Here is a 24,461-nt window from a genome sequence, read left to right as displayed (position 1 = left end):
AATGGTAACTCTGGAGGAGCTGCAGAGATTCACAGCTTTGTTGACAGCATGTCCAACTACTACATTCTATAACTGGTCTTTATGGAAGAGTGGAGTTGAGAAAACCACTTTTGAAAGAATGCTACAGGAATTTTTTGCCATAAGATGACAAAAAAATATATAGAAATGCTTAATTAGTTTTCTTCTTTTTTTTACGTAACAGAAATGTAGTTTGTGACAAAATGTGAAACTATTCAAGGGATTTGAATACTAGAGTCGCAACACATACACAAACACATATACATAGGGAAGCTCCTTTCCTGTTGGTATATGTTTATGCTTTTTCTATGAAGTCATAATTTGTAGTCAAAATGTTGATTTATGTGAGATATGTTCTTTTATGTTTATGTATATTTAGACAGATTTTGTTTCGTCTGTTTGTCCATCAGAGGAATACGTAATGAAACGATCCGGAAGTAGAGGAAGGCAAGCCAAGCTTTGGGGAAAATACACATTTAAAAAGCAATACCATCATTAAAATTTTCCTTAGGGTGCTGCTCAAATTCAATGTAAAGCACTGAATTCAAAAGAACTGAAACAAACGTATCTGTCTCTTTTTTTTTTTTTCAAATTCATTCTGATAATAAAAATCCTCATTATATAATCAATGCCCATCAAACTTAACCATGAAATATTTCACTGTACATTTTAGGAGGACCTAAATACCGAAGGCAGGATTTCTGCCCTGGAGAACAACTTGAAGATCATGGTGTATGAATATGTCTGCCGGTCACTTTTCAAGGTAAAATACATTCATGTGAGCGAATGGAATTTCTGAGGATCTATGAAAATATCTGCAATCAGTTGTATTTGTTCAGGTGATGAATGGTAATGCTTCCTGCTGGCTGCAATTTGTAAACATCGTGTTCTTTGGCAAATTTATTTCAAATCAAGGATAAGCAGTTGATCTAAAATATAAAAACAGTCCACAAATAATATTTTCATATATCCACAAAATCTACTCCCTTTGTCTCTATTAGATACAGAGCTATCTTTTCTTCTTGAGACTAGATTTATGCACTGTTTTATATTCTAATCAGAAATGTGGACTGATACAAAGTGCTTTAATTAGAAATATGACGTCTTACTCTTACCTTGACAAACACCCTTATATTTTTTTAGCAGTATAATTAGATATACATTAATCTCTAACAGTGTTCTTACGGATCCTGTAGGTCAAAGACGCCATCGCATAACCTTTGATATTAACTCCCTTCTGCAATGTAACCTTTGAAGCCAACACACTAACAATGTGTCACAAGGGCAACAACAGGGTTATTGATTAGGCAGTGGATGTTAATTCTAATGTTTGTGCTCTGTGAGTGTTGCTATGTTGATCTATCACCTGTGGGATTGTGGGACTTTCAAGCACTGCAGGTGGAGGATAATATATGTATATTTAGTTAACATCACACATCTATGATCAGCAGCAGCTCAGCTACTACCTGATAGAAAACAACTGAATCTTTTCCTCTTCACTCAGGATCAGCATGTGTGCAGCTCACATGATGAAGTGTGGAAAAGATATATAGCAGGTTCACATTAATAGATATAGGTAGGGTGGATAGCTTGCACTGTGGGAAACTAATGATAAAGCTTGAAAAACTAAACCAAACATCTATATGATCAATAGACTAGAAATTGTTACTGTGTACTGTTGAATTTTTGTATAAAAACAGATTAATTTAATTAAATTACTAATTTTAACATGGCAGTTTGGACATATTTCTGGTGCAAAAATACTGTGCACCACCCCTTATTCTTAAGATAAAACTGTTTTAAAACTAAAGTTGTACTTATGTTGTACATAATAACCTCCTAAAACCTGCTACTAAATTTAGCAGGCAGTGTATTCTATTTATAAAAATCAAAATAACTACAAGTAAAAGTAACATTTTTTACAAACACAATGGTCAACATATTTACCTGTAGTAGGAATGATCTTTGCTGTTCTGTTTTAAATAACTTTTGGGATATGCTATATCTTTTACATTAAATATTTGGAAAATTTTGTTTTAAAACCATGATAGTGTTGTAATTTTACTCTGGTAAAACCATCACAATCTCACACTGAGTCATGCCTATTGTTGATTATTGTTGATGGTACACTTCTCACTGAAGAGAACATTACCTGATGGCGCGACAGGAACTGATTAATCCCAGCCCTCCCCCCCCCCCCCCCAAAACCAAACAATAAATCTGTTTAATCCGTTTTTTTAAAAAAAAAGAAAAAAACTTTACCTTCATGCCACAAATAAAATTTTATACTTTCAAGTCAAGTAGACGGTTATACTTAATGTGTTGACAGAGTGATTTCCAGGCTCACCAAAATCTTTAAGAAAAATGCTAATCTAAAGAGAATGTTACCTGGAAATGCTGTAAACAGTTTCCACATCTCTGCTCAGTAAAACATGAAACATCGAGAAACCGATGTGTGTCCCAAATGCTTGAAATAAAGTGCTAAACGGAGAAACATTTAGGCTCCGTTCACACTGCAGCCTAAAGTCACCCAATTCCGATTTTTTTTCATCAACTCGGATTTTTATTTATTTTTTGCCGTGGTCGTTCACATTCCCATATAAATGCGACCTGCTTGTGTTCAGCAGTGTGAACGGGCAAATGACCTGAAAGTGTCCCACATGCGCAGTAGAGGGAGCAATAACAGCGTTCTTGGTGTTCTGCCAACCGTCATAAAAAGAAGAAGTGGTGATCAGTGTTTACGGAAGTAAACATGGAGGCTAACGGTGGAGCTTATTTGAAGTTGTTGTCCGACCGGAGCAGCATATTAACAACTTCATCCTCATTATAGTCCGTCATGGTTGTTGTTATTCTTCCCACTTGCGCATATCAGGACACAGAATAGTGACATTTGTCGAGTATCAGTGACATTCAGGTCAGATGGAAGCGACCTGGACGTTAGGTCGCATTTGAATCAGATTCGTATCGGATATGGTCGCATTCGAAAAGAATTTGTGTTGTTCAGACTGTTATGAAAAGTTCAGATAAAGGTCGCACTACGTCAAAAAAAAAAAAAAAAAAATTGGATTGAGTCACTTCAGACTGCAGTGTGAATGCAGACCTACTAATTTCAAAAAGGGTAAGAAATTTCTGATTTCTGCTTCTTGCCAAATCAGAGCTGAATTTATGAATCATAACATGCAACAAAGTCCTTGCGATATAAGGACAGCCTAAGTCTGGTTGTTTCACAGCTAAACATAGAGCTGCAACTGTTGATATTAGAAAGCCACATCTGCACCTGTTGAACTATTTATTGTGTGGAGGTCCGTTACTTCATCCTTCTGTATTTCATTAAATCTACAGACTGGATACAAAGTGACACAGACCGGAATTGCAGAAGTAGAATTCCTATATGGGGTTAGCACTCAAACATTTAAAGCAAAAGTTTCCCAATTTGTCTCCAAAGGCTATTTGTTCTTCTCAGATTTACTAAGCTTACACTAACCATTAGCAAACTCTTCAATGGCAGCATTTATGTATGCAAATGGATATTAAGCTCCTATATGTACTTGGTTTACACATAAGGGAGATCTGACTGAAGCTAAGTGATTAGATCAACAAGGTCTCTTAACTCCGCCACTTTACAAAGCACAGCATCGGCACATATTACTCTTGTATTGTAATTCTAATTCAGCTGTCCTTGCGAGCCACTTGTTAAGTGCATAAAAATTAGATTTACATAAATTTGCATTTCAACCGCTGAGGCATTATGCCTGTATTTCATTGTGGGTGTAAATAGGGGCACAGTTTCCATGTTTTGTTGTGTTGTTACACAGGAAAGAAAATTGATACTGTCACTCCAGTGACCAGCGTTCATTTATAAAGTCCTATCTTCACTCTCTTTACAACATGAACTCAAAATATAATTCTCAGATATTTAGGAAAACACATACTGGATTAACAGGGTTTGTGTTAACAGTTAAAATCTCTTGGCAACTGTCTCTCTCTTTCTCTCTGTGTGGGAGCAGGATAAGCATCTAGATTAATGGCTGTATCTCTTATCTTTATTCTAAATCACTATCAGTTGTGAAAGACAGTGAGGTAGGTACACCAGAGGACTGTTAGTGTTTAAGGATGATTCAGCAGCCCATGCAGTACTTTCAGTCTTCGGAGAGCTTTTTCCTATCTCTTATGAGCTTTTACAAATTCGCCAGATTGTGCTCTGCACCAACAACATCCTCTTTTTCAGTCAACATACTGTTTGATCTGTTTTCTATCCATTATTAACTATCCATTATTTTTGATATACTGAAGACAGTTGCACAGAATGTATATAATTGACTTTATGTCTCATCTCCCTCTTGTTGTTTCAGGCTGACCAACTGATGTTTGCAATGCATTTTGTGAAAGGGATGTACTCTGAACTCTTCCAGGAGAATGTGAGTAATTTTTTTTTTTTTTTAGGGCGTCTGAAGCCAGTGACAGTTTGATTGCATAAATTCTAGTTTTGCCCAGATGCAACTTTTGACGGAGCTGTTTGTTGCAGGAATGGGAAGTTTTAATCGGATCCATTGTTGGAGAAATGTTTAAAAAAGAGGTAGGGATGCTTATTTATTCATTTGCACCATAAAACAAATATATCTGTCTCTAACGGGGTTTTTTTCGTCAGGAATTCCCTTCTTGGATTGATCAGGAGAGGCATGGAGCAGTGGCCATTTTGAAGGTATGTGCACTAAAATATTATTTAACAGGTTACTTTATTTAAAAGGTGATCAAACATTGAAACAGAACACTATATATTTAATTCAACTCGAGACATCGGTAGTGTAATATGGGATCAATTAACGTTTGATGGCAAGTTTATCAGTAAACAAATCTTTCCCCATCTGAAGATGAGATTTGCTTCTCTAATGTAATATCTTTCATCCTTGTCAATTTTAACCACCTCTTGCTTTGCAGGCTACTTTCCCAGCTCTGTATCAGACTCTGTGTTTGAGTGACTCAGACCTTTGGGTGTCCTTCTTGCAAAGCTCACAGTGTGAACAGGAAATCCCATCTTCCATCACCAGAAAGATTAGTCTCTTCCAGCAGGTCAGCTTCCATTCAGCTTTTAGCTGTGAAGTAATGAAACTAAATCAGATTTTCCCAGCTGTTTGATTAACGCTGGCTTTCTGTTTTGGCCAGCGAAATCCTTCTAATTTCTGTCACGACAGCAAGCTGTCAATCTCTTTTTATTTCTGATAAACTAATAATTTTAACAAATATTTAAGTAAATATATTATAGAAAAAAAATAAGGGAGTGTTAAATTTTCAAAATGATTTAAAAAATATTAACTATTTCTTCTGACTAGAATATCATCAAATATGTCAATTTATTTCTGTAATTCAATTAAAAAAACTCATAGATTCATGAGTTATCCACTTGCAGGTGTTTTTTTACTTAAGTTTGGTTCATTGTAGCTTAGAGCTAATACAATTAAAAAATCTGTTTCTCAGACATGTCATGTCTAAGAAACATTTTGTGTCATTTATGATATATAGGACCCTTTTTAACAATATGTTATGCTACTGATCGCTTAAAGGTTTTGAGAGGCACGTTTTGAGGTTTTATTTGATCTGAGTTATATTATCCTAAAGTCTGGAAATTGATCACTATGTGTGGAGTAAAAAATAAAGAAGTGTCTCTTCTTTAACTAAGTTGCTGAAAAAAAAAAATTATCTTTATATTATATTTGGATATACTGAGATGCACCTGCATATGTTAAAATCCTAGAAATGGCATAAAGTGTATTCTTCTTACAATGACATGACTACTAGTTGTAAGTTGAAGTCCAACTGTTTAAATGCGTGACTTAACTCCTTCAACATAGGTGAATTCAACCTTTTTTGCCAAGTGTTATTTTCTGATTTTATTTGTTTTTGTGTTTTTTAATTGTATGTACTCTACCATATATGCAGCTGCTGTTAATTCAGGCAGTGAGACCTGACCGTCTTCAGAGTGCCATGACAGCCTTTGCCTCTCAAGCTCTTGGTAAGAGTTTTACATTTTTTGTTTAACTTTTAAAGGTTTTGTGGGGGTCCACACTTTATCAGACAAATGCATTTGCACTTCTTAATTATTTCACCTTAATGTTTATTGCAGATGTTGGATGGCATATAATTTGACCAAATAACAGAGCGAGAAAAGAATAACCTTTTTCGAAAGAAATTTAGTTAAATGTTTTCTGTGTTTTCAAAATTCACAAATAAATAAAATTGGCTAAAATTGGAGCCATTTGTAGTGGCTTGGCCATCTGGTAAGGATGCCTACTGGATGGCTCCCTGGTGAAGTTTTCTGGCCATTTTGCAATGATAGGATACCCAGAGGAAGTGGAGAACTATTTTTTCTCGACTGACCTTGGTATTCTCCTGGATGAACTGGCCCAGGGCTTCTCTGATTAGGTTGTTGCCTCTGCAACCCAACCAAGGATTGGGTGAAAGGTAATGGATGGATGGGTTTTATCTCTCGGTGCCTATCTCAGTTATTTATCATGACCATCCTCTGGTGGAAGACAAACTTGAGGATGTAGGTTCCTTTTTAACTAAAAGTGTAGCAGCAGGGCTTTACAACATGCGTCATCAGCCTCCTTGAAATATCCACCATTTCCACCCTAATGGGGCAGGGGAGGTAGTGGGAGAGGGTAATTATGTAGGCAAGATTTGAATAGATGGCTTTGAGAAAAAAATAAAGCGGCCACACAAATCAGCAAAGTGTAGTAATTCACCCAAAATGATGGCAGTATTAAGATATAATAGCTGCTAATAAAAGATATATAAGCTAGCATAATTTGGTAACGAGATAAATGGAGATGACGGTCTGCATTAAGCAAGTTACTGATCAATGTTCTTACCTCCATTATATACAATACACCCTTTACATGAACCTTACAATTTGTCAATTTTTTTTTTTTTTTTAGTATTTTATAGCTATACAGCAGTTAAAAATAAAATTAAAGAATACTTACATTTGCTAAATCTCAGAGAAACTTTTTTTTCCTACTGCTGCTTTGTGTCATTGTGGTTCTGCACAGTTTGAAGAACATGCCCATATTCTTCCCGGCACTGACATTTTTTTTTTTTTTTGCCTCACTCTGGAAGAGTCTTGCTGTAACTGTGTCTGTGGGGAGAATATTAACTGGAGACATGTGACCCTCACCTACATTGAATGTATTTAGTAATTCCCTTTCTTGCTCTCACATGGATCAAGGCTCACTGACCAGGACTTCATCTTGTTTCCACATGACTAAAACTAGACCTTATTAGATTTCTACTCCTTCTAACATTTTTGCCAATGAAAAAAATTGCACTAACATATTCATTTTTTTTTTCTCAGAGGTTACACCGTTCTACGTCTGTTATTACTCACTTTCACCTGGTTTTTGTACAATAAAATTTCCATTGCATGAATATTTGCATCATAATTTTAGTCATAGGAAATAAACACTTATATTCTTATAATCTCTGAGGAGTAAAATATATCCTTGTCCGGATGATTCGCAGAATATTCCAAAAGTGATGATGACAAAGTCCTTTTATGAGTCTGACTAAAATCTTGTCTTCCAAAATTTTAAAATAATTTAGCAATAATTTGATCTTGCTAACATGTAGAGGTTAGAACTTCCAATTTTCAGATTTGAAGAATTTATAAAAATGTTCCCTGATGTTGGACATCCAGCCCTTAGTAGCCGAAATCTGTTTTGGTATGTAATGAGCACACCCACTGTTTACTGGCACATTTGATTATTTTGATGCTATTAAATTTGTCATCTTATAATTTTTGTAATGCAGAGAAGTACACGACTACCTTCTTTATGCTAACAGGATAACTAAGCATATCAGTTAGCAAATCTTACTTTTTTGTTTGTTTGTTTTTTACTTTTTTTATATGTTTTACTGGGTTTGACATTATTTCCAGATGCAGATTCTGACATTTGAGGTAATTAGTGCACAACCACAACAAGTTTCTGATCCAGCAAACATTAATGTGCTTGAATAGCTAATATTTTTTTTATAGTTGGTGCTTATTAGTTAGTGCTTATGATATATTTCCTAATTAACTATCAAACAATTGCAACACAACTTTTTTGAAGTACAATTGTAAAACCAGCAGGATTTGTTCCCTAGACTTTATGGATTTACATAACATTGAAGCAACAAAGACATACATTAATGTGTTGCCAGTGTTTTTAAATTATTCTAAATAAAAATAGACTGTTGCATTGAAAAAGTAAGTTTTTACCTTGAAATAAAACCTTGATCTGCTTGTGTTTTTGACAAATGTGTTGTTTGTTGAATAATATGTCTTGTGTGAATCTCAAACTCAAGAATAATGAGACGATTCCACTAACACGCCTCAGATGATGTTCGTGCAATGCCCACTTAAATTTATCACATTTATTTGGCTTAAAAGCTTGGACTCTCTGCTGCTCAGTGTTCACACAATATGAATAAGAATAACTCTCTTGCTTAAGGTTTTTCCTAATGATTTGCCATCCACATTGCAACACTTTTTTGCAATGTGGATGGCAAATATTGTTTTTATATGTATACTTTAAATTTTATAAAGGTTTACAAATATGTAAGAGTTTGTGTCTATATATCTATCTACCCATCTATATAGATATGTTACGACTGGCTCAAGGTCATAACAAAACGGGAGACCATGCAGTGGTTAAAGTGCATACAAATGGGCTTTTATTAACAAAAACAACAATGGATTGTGGATATCAGTATCAGTGGTGTAATGCAAATGCTTGGATGTGTTGTATGATGCATATGGGAGTGTTGAAGTGCAAAAACAAAGACAAACGCAAATGTGCAAAAAGGAGGGGAGCTGAGGCCTGGCAACAAAACACCACAAGCGTCAAGCGGCAGAGTGGACGCTGAAGGCCACCCAGAAGATGGAGATAGCCAGGTTCAAATACTCTGCGCTCCCAATCAACCTGATCAGCAGACTTTATAATGACAACTTAAACTGTGCACAAATTATTTATGCTTTAAGTATTTGGGCCAATTGTACCAACAAAACAAGATGACATATGTGACCTTAAAAACAACAGTGTCAGTGATACCATTTGTACATTTATTCTTAGTAAAGCATCATCTTTTACATATAGATTGCTGGTTTCTGTCATACCATCTCTTTTACAAGAATAATAAGATTATTTTTTAATTTGCTTTCGTATGTTCTTCAAAATCTTTAGAATCCTTTTTCTTTCTTTTCTTGTTTGTTTGTTGGTGATTGTATTGAAATGCTAACTTAATCATGACACAGTGATAGTCCTCAAACTCCCAGTGAACTCATTCAGTGAGTGGATAATGCATGAGATGGATAAGATTGTGCATGGTTTTGAATTTGGGGGGGTGTGGGGGCCATGCAAGACAGAGGGATGAAACATCAGAACAGGACGGCGGAAGAGTTTTTTGTGTATGCGTATGTGTTTTTGGCAGTAAATCAGTATGCTAATGAGGCATGGTCTGTAATCCTCTTACAGCTAATCTCACTCAATCCCTCCAGTCCAGGCCTGGGCACTGCTCTCTGTTCACACACACACACACACAGGCATGCCTCAGTGAACACAACACACACATATGAAGGACTTTTCAAAAAGTACTAAATCTTTTGCACTTATATATACACAGTGACTTTGGTAGAGAACTTAAAAAATATATATTTTATTGAATCTATATCTTGGCCTTTACAGCAGCCTTAGTGAGACTTGTGCTGTTATCTTCTTCACTTATATTCACCCTGTTGTCTGTTATGTGTTATGGGGTCCAAGGTGAACTTTTCTATTCACAGGCAGAGGACGGTGGACTGCAGTGCGAATACTGATTATCTGACCATGCCAAAGCCAGTTGTGTATGAATTTTTGTTAGCAGATCTTATGCAAATGCTTCATTTTTTTTTTTGCAGACAAACATCTGTTTTTCTTCGTTTTAGCAAATCAGCTCATTCTCCCAAGACTTTGTGCATGTTCTACTGTGCAAGCCATGGTAAAACACTCTGAATTTGGTAGCACACACCAAGTTAATGTTTAGGTTTGGTCTTTCGCCTCAACCATAGTGGACAGCATTTTTACGCAAGTGTATGGTTGTGTTCACATTAATACTTCTTTTAATATATCCACCAGTAACATCCCATCAAAATTTCCAGGACAGGCTCTGGTGCTGTGTGGGCAAGCATTTCACTGTTGACTCATACCTCACCATCAAAATCAATACATCACAGGAGCATAAAGGTTTCAGTAAAACTACACAGACTCAATTACACACTTAGAGTTGCACCTATGTATAAGAGGCTGTTCTCCAAACACCAGCTGGCTGACGAGGTATTATTTTGCTGCGTGGTGATTTCTGCTGCCGCAATCCTACCTCTCAATATGCATAGCACGTCACCCTCCCAACCCCTCACTCTGTCTTTCTTAGTGTCTTCTTTTTTTTTGCCCTCTCCCCTTTCCCCATCATTGCCTTCCCTTTAGCCTCCCCATCCTCCTCACATTTTCTCTCCCAACATGTCTGCGTAACTTACTCTATTCAGAGTCTTTCTTTGTTTTATGTTTGCCAATAAACTTCCATATCCTACCACACCTAAAGTGCACCAAATCTGCCTCAGCTCTAACGTGTTTCCATTTGCCTCCAATTTTGTTTTGTTGCTATGCTCCATGATTTCTTTGTCCATCCAGCACATGAACAGTGTTACTTTGACACTCATTGCTATATTATCTTCACACATTAAGGTCTATGATGTTCAAATGCCAATGTTTAATTGGCTAGTTCACTTTATTAAAGACACGTGGGTCTATAGCAAAATGGGGCAGGGGAAAATATTTAAAGACATTTCACAGATATATCTTTCACACTCCTCATTATCATTTAATATGTCTCCTCCTCTTCTGCAGGTATGAAAGAGCTTTCCCCTCCTCCTCTGAATTTGCGACGTCTCTACACTGAGACAATGGAGTGGGAGCCGGTGTTAATCATCATCTCTCCAGGGGCAGACCCATCCCAGGAGCTTGCAGAACTAGCAGCAGAAACTATTGGCAGGGACAATTACCATGAGGTAGGGAACAGCAGAATACAAATATAGAACACACAGGAGATTAACAGGGGCAAAAGGGTTTTCGACAGACTAGCACAATCACATCCACAGACTAGTGTGCCATAGCTTGTTGAATGTTTTTTGTGTATCACAGTTTTAACATAAATCCTGTGCCACTGTTCTACCTATAAGGTTTATAATACACTAAGGGAAAGTGGTGTTTAAAGATTTTTTTTTATTCCTTAAATTACTTAGCATTAAATTAAGACAAGAAAGTCAAGTTTTAAAGAGTATTATGGCTAAATAGTGTATGTAAGTAATCAAATAAATAATATCCATTTTATGCCACTGGCTTTGAATGAGAAAATGCTGACTGAGGACATAGGTGAGTTAAAATGTTAGGCAAAAGTTCAGCTCTGTAATTTTGCAAGGCAGCATTGGACTGAAAGACACAACATGTTTTTTTTTTTTTTTTGTTTTGTTTTTTTTCCCCACTGATTCCATTTGTCTCCCCCTGTTCCCAACCTTTCCTCTCTACCTGTTTAGATCTCCATGGGTCAGGGACAGGCTGATGTGGCCCTGGCCACACTTAGAGAATGTTCTCGAAACGGAGACTGGCTTTGCTTGAAAAATCTCCACCTCGTCACAGCCTGGCTGCCCCTTCTGGAGAAGGTGGGTTCTTTGTGTTTATGCTGTTTTTGTGGGATATGGCTTTAAGCACTAGATTATATTTGTTTTATATTGTTTTCTGTGTTAGTTTTGTGGTTTTTGCTAGATGACAATGAAAATTAATCCACAGAAAGATTATTTTATTAGCAAAATGGATTCAAACTATCCATACTCACTACAGATTTTTTTATCTTTACTTCTTCAGTCCCTCCAGGATTTCACTTTTTTTGTGTGCAGATTATGTGGTGATGTAGAAATTTTGCGATATTTTTTCCTCATATATCTACATATATAGAAGAAAAAGAGAGTCAGTTGACCTGAATTGTCCACCAGAATGAGCCTACTCAAATGTCTCAGGGTTTTGATGTTCATCTGGAGGATGAATCTCTCTGCTGCTCACAGTGGAGACTGGAATTACAAGTGTGAGTTCAGCCAAAGTTTTGAATTTGGGAAACATTTCTCGAACTGAAGCAATCAGAAGTCAGAAAAGCTCTGTGAATGAGGGGCAGCGGGAGGAAATCCCACAACATATGTGCTCCTTCTGGTGCACCAGACGTGCTCCTGTCCATAATCCTGCTGCGCTCTGTCAGCTCACGGCTAGCGAGATGCATTGAGTCCAGGTCAGAGATGATACTCAGATGAAAAATTTTGATTGAGTTAGTTATCTGTACTCTGTGTGTTAAGTTGAAAAAATGTTTGGATGTCTGCACCTGGTGGTCAGCGGTGTGAATTGTGATTTGTTAAAATGACGGACGACCTTCAGATTTTTCCGTCACCATTTTAAAATTCAGTCAAATGAAAAATATTCCATTAATGCAACCCAGGGCAGAAATAAGAAGTACTATCATCAGTGACTGAGAGTTAGCAGTCACATAAAACCAATGTTTTTAATTGTGAATATATGTATTAGTGCTGTCAATTGATTAAAGAATTTGATCAGAATAATCACACTCTAGCACTGTGGTTCTTGTGGAAATGGTGCCCTGGGTAAATCTCTTCTGACGCACCCCAATTAAAATTCAAGTAATTATCAGTTGTTGTTGTTTTGTAGCGGAGAGCAGATAATGTAGTCTCCCAGTACTCAACAGCAACTGTGGAATAAGTGAGTAACTGAGTAACTTACTCCACTACACATACATGCAAACTTACAGATAAGATATACTGTATTTTATTTCTTGTGTGGGCCACCCTTTTCTGATGCTGCCCAGAGCAGCTGCCATATAGCCAGTATCAAAAACTTGTTCCTCTCCATTCATTTCCTATGGAATTTGTGTGATGAGTCACCGGTCACCTCTCCTCATCCAGCTGAGTGGCTGGCCTAATTCTTGCATATGAAATTTTGAGCTCGTACACGAAGATGTTTGCACGCAGGCTAGCGATGCAACACATTAAAGTTTAAAATTTTGCTACTGTCTGCTGTCAAAGAAAACTTTTGCCTTTCACTGTCAGGTAGTTTGATCAGTCCATGCTATGTAATATTAACATGTATGTATGAATGTGTTTTGTGGTATGTTTTTTGGGGGGAGGGGGGTTGCTGTTCTTGTTTTCACTCTTCACAATAAGATCAATGTAGCATACTGAATAAAATGTTGTGATAAACTGAAGCGAAGCTTAGAAAACTATGCCACATAAATTAAGAGAAAATTCTGTTTCAGTTTACTAAGTTTAGACAAAGCCTGTCACTCAAAGGAAGTGTGGAACTGAAAACATAAAATCCATCTGTTGTCATGATCTTATGTAGCCGATTCAGAGAGAAATGCATTTCTTGAAGTCCATTGATTAAAAAAAGAAAAAAAAAAGGCACATTGGACTATTCACCTCATTGCAAGTCTACTTAATTCTGAAATCTGTTCCCTGCACAGAAACATAAAAGAACAAGGGGCTGTTAGATTTTGTAGAAAAGTCTCCACATATGTCCAGTGGAAGTAAGGCAACTTTATAGCATCTTTTGGCCAAAGTCAACTTGAGGTTATATGTTTGTTGTTATAATTGGAATTAATAACAACATAAATAAAACACATCACAATAGATTTAGATTAAACAGATTTGAAAATAAAGTAATAGCTTATCTTAAGATTAGGCAACAGCAAATAAAAACGTTTTAACTTTGTTTTGAAGGAGCTCAGGATGGCAGCAAACTTATTCCAATTTTTTTGGTGCATAAAACCTTTAGGCTGTTTCAGAATGTTTGCTTCTGACTTTTGGAATAGTGAGTAGGTTTCTAGCCTTGCCAGAGATTTTTAAACTGACAGATTGAAATCATTCATTTTTAGTCTATACTGTTTTGTTCCATAAACTAAACCAGCAATCAATCTGTTCAGTGCATTTAATGAGAAAGGGAGAGCACAGAATTGCTGTTGGTGCAAGAATAAGAGAGAATGCCTTAGAGTATATAGATATATAGTGTACCTTAACTCCGATATTTGCAAAAGCCAGCCAAATTTAGGCTGTTCCATAACGGTTTGTTTAATCCTTTCAAATTTAGAGAGTAATTTTACTATAATGTCCTTAGCCTTTCTGTTATCTGCCCAACATTCAGTGCTCTCTCACATCCTGAATGGACAACAGAGGTGTCTCAATATGTTGTGATAGCTTCTTGTATCTCTGAGCTTACAGAACTCATCAGCACTGAAAGTAGATGATTTCCTTCACTCACACCGTCCACAACAAAGAGTGTTGTTGTTGTTGAGGTTACCCAGTAGAACTTGGGTACATTTACCTACATTAAAAATATTGGGGGTCATGGTCAAGCTAGGTGAAAGTTGCCCCTTTTTTGCAGTCTTTCTTGTGATGGGATCATTTCAGTGCTACACCCCAAAACAGCTTGCTGCATGGACAGAGCTATAGCCCAGTCAATTTCTTGTCTTCCAGAGTGATGGCTGCCCTGGCATCAAAGCTTCCTGTTTTAGTTGGGATTAGGGTTAAAGGTCAGTGGAAAGTACAGCCTGGAGGATGTTTTGTCATAATGCTGCATATGTGTCCCTTGCTTCATCCCAGCTAATTAGTGTTTATCTGTAATAGCACACTGCCACACACACACACACACACACACACACATGCACGCAAACACACATCCTCGCATGTGCATTCTGCTGCCTGGCCAAATTATCATATCTAAAATTACCTTCTGTCCTTTGCTTTCTCATGCACATTTTGCATTCCACCTGTCAGGACATATTAGTGGCTTTGGAGGTGCTTGTGTGCGTGTGTGTGTGTGTGGGTGTGTGTGTGTGTGTGTGTGTGTGTGTGTGTTTCCTGCCTTCGAAGATATACATGTAGGTGTGCGTTTTTTTTGATGACATTGGTTAGAGTCTATTTTTTGGGGGGAATATCGAATTGTGGGGGAATTTATCTATTCCCTGCAATTTCTTCGATTTTGTTTGTGCTCCCTGGTTTTCCTGGGGCTCTGTTTTAGTGTCGTATTAAAGTAGTAGGTCATTTCTCACTGGGAGGCACAACTGTTGGTCATAATTGGTCTGTATGTTTGTGTGTGTGTGCGTGCGTGTGTGTGCGCGTGTGTGTGTGTCTGTATGATTGCATATATGTGTGCTCTCACCTATGTGGGCGTGTGAACCAGAGATCCCCTTCTGTTTGGGCTGCTCACCACTCTGTCTCATTGTGTGCCCTCTGCATCCAGTTCCTTCCACTTCTACATTTGTTACTCTTCAACTTTTATTGCCAATTGTATTTCTTCAATTGCATGACGTAAACTACTCGTGTTTCTTGGCTTGACGTTTTGCACATCCACTCACAAGACTGAGGTATGAGCTTAAAATGAAAAAGCTACACAACCCTAGGAATAATAGTGGTAATAGGTGGAGGAAAGAAGGAACAAAGCAGTGGAGAGATGAGGTTAAGGAATAGTGAGATGCTGTTCGTAGGGGGAAATCTGCAATGGGAATATTATGTTTGAGCATCTCTCTGTATTTCAGTATCTATGTCCATCTGGTCAGTCTTACTGTATATCTGAGTTGAGCTTCTTCATGATCTTGCATCTTTTCACCATCTGTCTTTGTTGAGCTCACCTCGTTCTCTTTAGCAGTTGGCTCGTTAAAGAGAGCAAGAAGAGGCAAGATGGTATGTGTTCATAATTTAAGTTGACAGTACAGATGTCATCTCATTCCCATTTGCTCATAATCATTCCTTTTCTTTACATCCCTATTCTCTCCATCTACACCTCTAAAACTACTGAATTGTTTTGGTTTTCCACATACTGGGTTCATGTGGTTAGGCCTGAAGTTGAGTAAAGTTAGCCAAACATTTGGGTTAAAAACTGTAACCCACTTTATTACATCAGAGAAGACAGACTGCAGTTTTGAAATGCGCAGCACCTTCGTCAGACTTCAGTGAACCTTTTCCACAGAATTAGATGAGAGCTGTTTAGATCAGTGTTGACCATTTCACTTTCTCAAAGGGCCACTTGAGTAAATATGATTGTTATTGATTTGATGTCAGAGAATATTAGAAGAGGGCCTCCCTCTTGATTTTAGTCTTTCATTTGATCTTGTCACCATTTCCATTTCTATTTTTTATCTAAGGTCTGAGAAGTATAGTGTGAAATCATGTTTCGCAGGGAAATCAAAATGCCAGCATGTATAAGTCACCACTTCCCATTGTTGTTATTGTTTCTGTACGTGTTCTTGTGTCCTGCATAGTTGCCCTTTGATAGACTGGTGATTGTGCACACAGTATATCCCATCCTCTGCCCACTAATTACTAGAGAAATTCACCACCCCTGATAAACTTGCAAAAAGAAGGCATGTATAGAAAATTGAAGGATTTAGTAAAAGTCTTCTGCATATTTAAAACTCTTTTAACTTATCAAATTGTTTAGTTTCATTTCAGCCCACTTGGTGGGCTGAATCTTGAACTTAAGTCACTTTAAGCTTGTTTTGGGTTGAAAACCTGACCCACAATGCCAGGTCAAACCTATAACCCCGCTCTCTCTCTTACTTTGTGTTTAATCAATCTGTACCTGGATCCCACCAGCCAACATTTGACTCTTGACTAGATCATGTAGATGAAGTTGTTTGTGTTAGAACAGACTGATCTTTCCAAACAGTCTGTTTGTAAATGTTTGTGTATTACAAATTACAGTGACGTTATGGGTGATTTGCGTTTGTTGCTGTTGACAATCACCATTTAATATGTTATGATTTGTTTCTTATCACTGTTCTAAATAGGGTGTCACGGTGTTATCAGGACTTGTAATAATTCTTATCGGTAGTGTGCAGTTGCAAAGCCTGTTGGCTTGAAATATATCCTTATCTATTTTTGGCTAAATGATTTGGCTTTCAGTCTCTGAACTGCATGAATAAATTCCAGCAATGACACGTTTTCATGTCCAGATACTAGAAGAGATTGACTTTTATTTCCATCTCTATTTGCCCTTCTTATGTCTTCTTTTTTTTCTTTGTCCTCTTGTATTGTATGCTGCAGCCATTGTTTCTTCAAGTGGAATTGTGATTATAAACAAATCACAAAAAAAAAAAAAAAAAAAAACACACACACACACATGCAAGTACAACAAGGGTATGAAGAGTTTCCTTTGAGGGCTGTCACTTCTCGTGTTCTTTGATTATCTGTGATCACGTGTGCTTCCACAAGAATGAATTAGGCGCCAAATGATGCAGAAACACATTGATTACAGTTCATTGTGTGTGCCCTTGTGTTCGAGTACCCAATCTGATGACACAAGACCCTGAGCTGCCAGGAGGCTATTTTTAACCGCCTTTGAGTAACACAGAGGGAGGTGGGGGATGTGGAGGGATGGCTGAAAGTGAAGTTTGGAGGGGAAAAAATGCAGAAAACTCAAGGACAACAATGAAGACTGTGAAAACAAGAGAAAAGAGAGGAAAGTATGATAGAAATTATGTATAAAAGTAGGTGAATGTTTTGTAATTGTGGAGAATTAGTCACAGTTCAAGGCTTTAAAGAGATTAGAATCAGTGGAGAAAGCAAATGAATGGCAGAAATGAAGAAAGTTATTAAAATTCATTATGATTAGCTTCTACTTTGCTGTATTCCTGTGACAAAACAAAGTGTGTGCTCTTTTTCTCATTATATACAATTACACAGTAAAATATGGTTTATCACATTTATTTATTTATTTGTTTGCCTGTCTGTTTATTTAGCTCCATGTTTGGTCTTTAGTTGCAATCAGATTTTATGCAAAGCAACTAATTGACAGATTTACAATGTAAAATCAGCTGTGCTCTGTAGTCCATCCATCCATCCGTCTATTAATTCTTTGGCTTCTGCTTTTGTGACGCTGGTCGGTTAGGTAACAGGTCCAGAAATCACTCTCCCCAGTGACACTTCAGCTCATTCTGGTGGTCCCCGACTCCTCTGTCCACCTCCTTGGACTCACCTTCAGGAAGCTCATTCTAACTATCTGGAGTTGCTCTTCCATTCATGATCAATATGACCATAGATGGGGGTTGAAACATGCCAACAGAACCACATTGTCTGCATGAGGCGGAAACGAGGCCCTCAGGTCCCGAAAGCAGACTCGCTCATCTCCACATCCACACCATTACATCCTGCCCACGAACAGCACAAAAAGAATCTTAAACAAGGAACAGCCCTGACAAAGTCCAGCCCACACTGAAAACAAGTTTTACTTCATGTCGAGCATAAAGGTCCAGCTCTTGCTTTGGTTATGTAAGGACTGAATTGCTCAAGGCTCTGCAAACCTGTTGCTCCAGAACCATGTGTGGTTCCTTAAGACTATCATTCTTAATCATTCTGACATGAAAAGAATATCCAAAAGAGCATTATGTCTTGAAATAAATATCACAAAAAGACTAATGGTACTTCCATACATATGAATATGTATGAAATATACTGTCTCATGCTACTCATAAAATACCAAAGGGTTTTTTCTTTAGTTTAAATCTAAAAAGAGAAAATTAAAATGTAGTTCTTTAATGATAACTTAAAACTGATTTTGTTTTTAATTCACTAGCTATTAATCAAGCTTGTGGAGCGTGTGTCTATTTCCAGGAATTAGCTTAGGTGTTGCTGCTCTTAAAGTTTATTTAGTAGGCGCATCCCTACCACTCCATAGTCATGTAACACCTCCAACAAAAAGTCTCAGGGAACAGAGTTTTAAGCCATTTCTAGATGCACGAAAGACATGTTAATTGGACACCAATATCCCTTCAGTTATTTAGTGAGAGTAATCCGCTGCTGGTCCAGCCTGCCACAGTAAGGATGTAAATCAAAACTGAGCATACATAGCCTAGTAATAGTCTAGTTCTGCTCTGAGCTCTTGGTGTGTTTAATTTATCTAATTTCTCCTCTTATTTTCCTTCACAGGAACTAAATGTCCTGCATCCTAAAGCAAACTTCCGTCTTTGGCTGACAGCAGAAGTCCACCCAAGATTTCCCCCAATTTTACTGCAGTCCAGCCTTAAGATCACTTATGAGGTTGGTAACATATAACATTGTGAGGCTAAATGATGCACGATTCTGTGCAACACACACAGAATCATGTACCCAAGCAATTTTTTTGTTGTTGTCAGTTTCTATGTATCTATGCTAATATGTCTCCACTCATCCTCCAGATTGAAATGTGAACAGCATTCACATGTCTCTCTTCTGCTGTTTATACCTTGTAGGGATATGCAGAATTGCACAGCTTGTATGTGATGCATGCTTTAGTGCTCAGTGTGTTGTTGATGGGAGCCATGCTCATGGGGTTAGCTGCTTCAGCAGCCAAGCATGCTGCACCAACAGCCTCTGTCTGTCTGCTTTCTCTCTATAAGTCAGGCCACTTTATTTTTCCTCCAGCAAGCTCATAGTATTTCATGGCCAAGCTTACAGACATTGTACATATTTGCACAGATTTTTGAGTTCATCTCACTGCCAACCAACGTATTAGACACATTGTTTCCTGGCTGCAAGGCAGCTGTCAGTATTATAATTTAAAACTTAAAATCAATACTGTAAATTCTGCTAATTGACATGGCAGAATTTACAGGCTTTGTGGTATTAGGTTGCTTTTCAAGAAGCTTTTCAACCCAATGAGGCTGACTTAACCTACTGGGTTAACAACACATATCCAGCAAATCTTAGCAAATTTAGTAGATGCATTAGTGTTTGTGTGTATTATCAAAACCTCCAGATGGGGCTACCACATGCTCAACAAGGCTGATAATACACGAACAAATGCCATTGTTGTGTACTCCTTATTTTTGTTATAAATTGGACATATCTCAAATATTTAAAGAGCCCATTCTAATTACTCGTTAATATAAACTGCCAAATAACAAAAACTCCTAGTTTTAAACGGCACCAAAATGTTTCTGCATTCCAGGTCCCCCTGTGGTAAATACTATGAGGCATCCAACAGTGACAACCTTGCATGTTTATTGCTTTACTTGATGTCTGTATTATTTTCTCATCTCAATAAAATTGGCGGTTGGCAACAAATTGCTATAACAGTGGGGTATCTGTTGATAGTAGAAACGTTTTTAAGCCCTTGTGGTATTTTATTTAGTGACCTTGTTCAGAGGATGTGTCTTCCTCTGTGTTTATGTTTTGCCTTACATTTACCAAATCAGAAAGAAAAAAAAAATTAATCATCTTATGTCATATCATATCCTAACCCCAATATTTGATGTGTATAGAAACTCTAGTTTTCATTTATTATGAGGTAAGGAAAATTTTCCTTTCTGCCGGTAACTACGTTACTTAATTGCTTTTTTGCCATCTGCAGGCTCCACCGGGGTTGAAAAAGAATCTGCTGAGAACATATGAGTCCTGGACTCCTGAGCAGATCAGTAAAGGTCGTCTCCCGTCCTTCACTCTCTTTACTTCACTTCTCAAATATTACAAAGCAAAGACTAAACAGTACTAAACAGTTATCCAGCTAGTCAAAGCCACACTCTTTGTGTCCCTTCTTATGTTTTGTTGTTATGTAACCGCAGAACAGTGCCTGCCCTTTTGTTGTACAATACACTCTGCGACGATATAACAACATGATTGTTAAAACCGGGGTACATATGACTGGGCATTGCATTTGTTGTGGCTGTGAGATGCTGATGATTTTTTTATGTGTAGGAGGCAATCTGGCCAGAGCCCAGTCTCTGTTCTGTCTGGCTTGGTTCCATGCTGTCTGTCAAGAGAGACGGAACTACATCCCCCAGGTAAAACACACAAACCCAGCAGTATGTATTGGATAGAAAAGAAATTTAATCTTTTATTAAAATGCCAGGTTTTTCTGACATAACAAATTGAGACTGCAATGAATCATTTAAAATGATTTTTTTGTGTGTTTTATTGTGGTTTTTAGTATGTGCATTACATCTGAAAAATAAATCTAGTAGTGAATTACAAAATAAAAATGAAATAGATTTACTAACCTGGTTGCATAAGAGTCCACACCCTTTGCAAATATCTTACTTATCCCATGTTTAGATTTAATTTAGGAATTAAGTCTTTTTTGGTAGAAGTCTAACAGGCTGCCAAATCCTAAATAGCAATATTTACCCATTTGCTAAATTTATTAGATTGTGAGAATGTCTCTTTGCAATATCCCTCTTCATGTCAAAACCATAATTTTCTCGCTGCAAAGTTATTTCTTTTGTTAAGTTTGATATAAATTTGGCATCACAGTGATGCTGATGCTGTTGATGTCTGTTTTTATGTTTTTGTGGCTGAAAGTTCTAGTTTGGTTTTATATAACATATTCTTTGAATGGGAAGTATTTAATCCAGTACTAAAGGGTAATTGTTTTGTAAGAAAATGGTTATTTCTTTCAATTCTTGGAAGCCTCCCTGTCCAGTTTCAGTTTTGTCGTTTCATTCTAGTTTTAACTAGATGCATAACCGTAGTGTTCATAATCATTGTGCACATCTTTATATGCAAACACCTGTCTGAATTTATAACTAGTTCATTTTCACACATTATCCACAAGCACTTACGATAAATAGTTAAAGAAAAAACTGTTTCCCCAGAGGTCAGTTTTGTTTTCCTCACTGACTTCTGTAATCGTATTTAACGTTGTGCTGGGCCTCAGGCTTCGGGGAACTTCGGCCAGACTGCACACCACACCAGACTGCACACCACACAATTTAAAACTGCGCCCACTTGAAGAATTTAGAGCAGCCTGTTGACCCGATACTCCTCGTTCATGCTGCGGGTAGACTAATGGATCAATACAACTGAATTAATGCTTTTGCTCCCTGAGTTGTCAGACAATGGAAATGTTGGTTCCCCAGCCTCCATAATGTCAGACACTGTCAAGGGATTTTCAGAAGGTGCATGCTTTAAAAATGCAGTCACTTGATGACAAGTGATGGTAGTTGAGGAAGTATCATCAATAATGACATATTGTGACAAAAAATGGACAGTACGGTCATTTAAGAAGCACCAGCCAGCCCAGAACCTCCAACACTCTCTCTTCACATAGATATTATATCATTTTTATGTTTTCTAAGAAATGGCATCTGTAACTTTTTAAATTAGAAAAATCTCATAGAAATATATATATATATATATATATATATATATATATATATATATATATATATATATATATATATATATAGGTAAATGCATTAGTGTGGTAATGACTCTTATGACCCCCTTCATACCACAGTGAGTTTACTTTTTAAACTAACCTTATTTGTCCGTCACATTTTCAGCTTTTATTCTTGTATATTATTGTGTGAAGTAATAATTGTGTTCTACAATTTGCATATAGCCTTCATTATTATCCATATTTAATATTGTTTTGATATTTGTCACTTTACTAAACTTATTTTTTTTTCATGTTCTTGTTACTTTCGCCTGTAATATCTCTCAGCTCCTATCATCCTATTCCAGAATAACCCTCTAATTAGTCAAACTTACTTACACTTTTCTTTATTTAATTCCCTGTCTGCTTTTCATCCTTTGTTCCATATTTCTTCTATTAATACAGTTGTGCAGAAAACACTTAATATTAACCGAAAGTTTCACAGAAACAAAAAAAGGTTTGAAAAGTGGATATATGTTTCTTGTTATAGATACCTTCATAGAAGTATCTATGTCTTTATCAGTCGACAAAATAAGCAGCCAGTGATGTATAAACAGAATGAATGCAGACATTCATCTGTCAGCACATTTATCAAATGTGATACCGACCAGTCCCATCACTACGAATGAATGTAAACTGAAGCTCAGAATCACTTCATCACTCACAGAGTTATTAAAAATACTCTCAAAGTTTTGCTCCAATGCCTTTTCCCACTGCAGCATCCATAAACGGATTACATCAGCTGACTGGATCGCTGTGAAGTGCATTAAACACATAAATGCAACCTGAGACGGCTCTCACACTCCATTACATTTTAACATCTCTGTTGATTTTCTGAAATGATCAGCACCAAGTAATTGCTTTTTTGTCTTGGCGTGTTCTTATGTGTGATAATCTGAGTTGGCTGGGATTGGCCTTTGATTGTTCAACCCTAAAGCTCACCTTTACTTCTCAATGCTTCAGAACAGAGTGTATGTTCCTGTTCTCAGCCGAAGTTTGTTGCAAAAAAGTAGTCGCAGTCCAAGCAGTCCAATACTAAAACATGGACTACTGGCTCAATCAAAGTTCAAAATACCAAAATAAACGATGCGCATGGGATCTAGAAGCTCACAGATGAGCAGAAGTTGTTCTTTTCTACGACTCTTCTTTGTCTTGTTAGTAAAACAAGATGGGTCTCAGGGGTGAATCGTAAATTATACTCGAATGTGATAGACGTGATAGAACTCGATGTTCCACAAACTCGGCTAATTAATGTTTGGATCCAAGTAAAAAGTGTTTCCAGATGTTCTTATAATTAACACATATGTAACTTTAGCTGCTTTTTGCAACTTTGTGTTGAGGGTTTGTTTTTTAAAATGACGATTAAGGATGGTACGTTTGACGGGTCATTCTGAAGCAAATCTTGCAATATTTATAAATAATTGTCTCAAATTAGAGGCGGTGAAACATAACAGCACTATATTTATGATTATCTAGTTGCAAATAAAAAAAAAACAACACAATTTATCTTTTATCTTTTCAGCTTTAAATTCTTGTAATGTGAAATGTGTTTTGTTTTCAGGGATGGACAAAGTTCTATGAGTTTTCCCTCTCTGACCTCCGTGCTGGCTTTGAGATCATCGACAGGCTCTTTGACGGTAGGAGCTTTGCACACTGGACAGCTGTAGGTAGTTCTTTGCATCTGCAGAAAATGAATAACTGGAAATTGCGAAGACTCCTCACAAATGAGCGTCTCACTTCAACAGCAAATATGAATCAACATGCCTTTGTGGCACTATTTATGGTAAATGGACGGAATTTATAAAGGATTTTTTAATGTGTATCCTCATTGAATGTGACTTCACATATGGTCACTTAGTATGAGTTCTTAGTGTTAAAGTGCAGCGTTCAAATACACCATGTTTTCATTTTTTTTTGTAATAATTCACTACTGAGCTCAGTCTCCTTAGTGGGTGATAGATTTGAGCTTCATCTTTTTAACAGATGCCTGAACCAAAACTGTGAACTGAATAATCCTCTTTACAATGGGATGTGTCCTCAATGGGTTAAAAAGTGAATCTCGCAGCTTCTAAAACAGATTTAATGGATATCTGTTTTAAAATTGGAGGTCATCTGACCTTTAAGACCTTTGTTTCTTTTTTTTTTTTTTTTTTTTTTTTTTTTCCTTAACTACAACCAAGCAGTACTCTT

The 24,461-nt window shown here is 37.0% G+C and overlaps 1 protein-coding gene across 1 annotated transcript in view; it reads left to right on the top strand.

The window, feature by feature from the left end:
- The window catches only part of dync2h1 (dynein cytoplasmic 2 heavy chain 1), a 114,798-nt gene that overhangs the window by 65,593 nt on the left and 24,744 nt on the right, over positions 1-24,461 (top strand). The window contains exons 75-86 of the mRNA XM_015045830.1: positions 692-781; positions 4,371-4,436; positions 4,544-4,594; positions 4,667-4,720; positions 4,957-5,088; positions 5,956-6,028; positions 10,938-11,098; positions 11,624-11,749; positions 19,067-19,177; positions 20,469-20,538; positions 20,813-20,898; positions 23,833-23,908. Coding sequence (XP_014901316.1) covers positions 692-781; positions 4,371-4,436; positions 4,544-4,594; positions 4,667-4,720; positions 4,957-5,088; positions 5,956-6,028; positions 10,938-11,098; positions 11,624-11,749; positions 19,067-19,177; positions 20,469-20,538; positions 20,813-20,898; positions 23,833-23,908 — 1,096 coding nt within the window. The remainder of the gene's footprint in view (positions 1-691; positions 782-4,370; positions 4,437-4,543; positions 4,595-4,666; positions 4,721-4,956; positions 5,089-5,955; positions 6,029-10,937; positions 11,099-11,623; positions 11,750-19,066; positions 19,178-20,468; positions 20,539-20,812; positions 20,899-23,832; positions 23,909-24,461) is intronic.

The sequence above is a fragment of the Poecilia latipinna genome, unplaced genomic scaffold, assembly GCF_001443285.1.
Source record: "Poecilia latipinna isolate Pla-1442-1.1 unplaced genomic scaffold, P_latipinna-1.0 Scaffold746, whole genome shotgun sequence".
Classification (NCBI taxonomy): domain Eukaryota; kingdom Metazoa; phylum Chordata; class Actinopteri; order Cyprinodontiformes; family Poeciliidae; genus Poecilia; species Poecilia latipinna.
The sequence above is the reverse complement of the archived record's forward strand: the minus strand, read 5'-3'. Positions and strand labels throughout refer to the sequence as shown.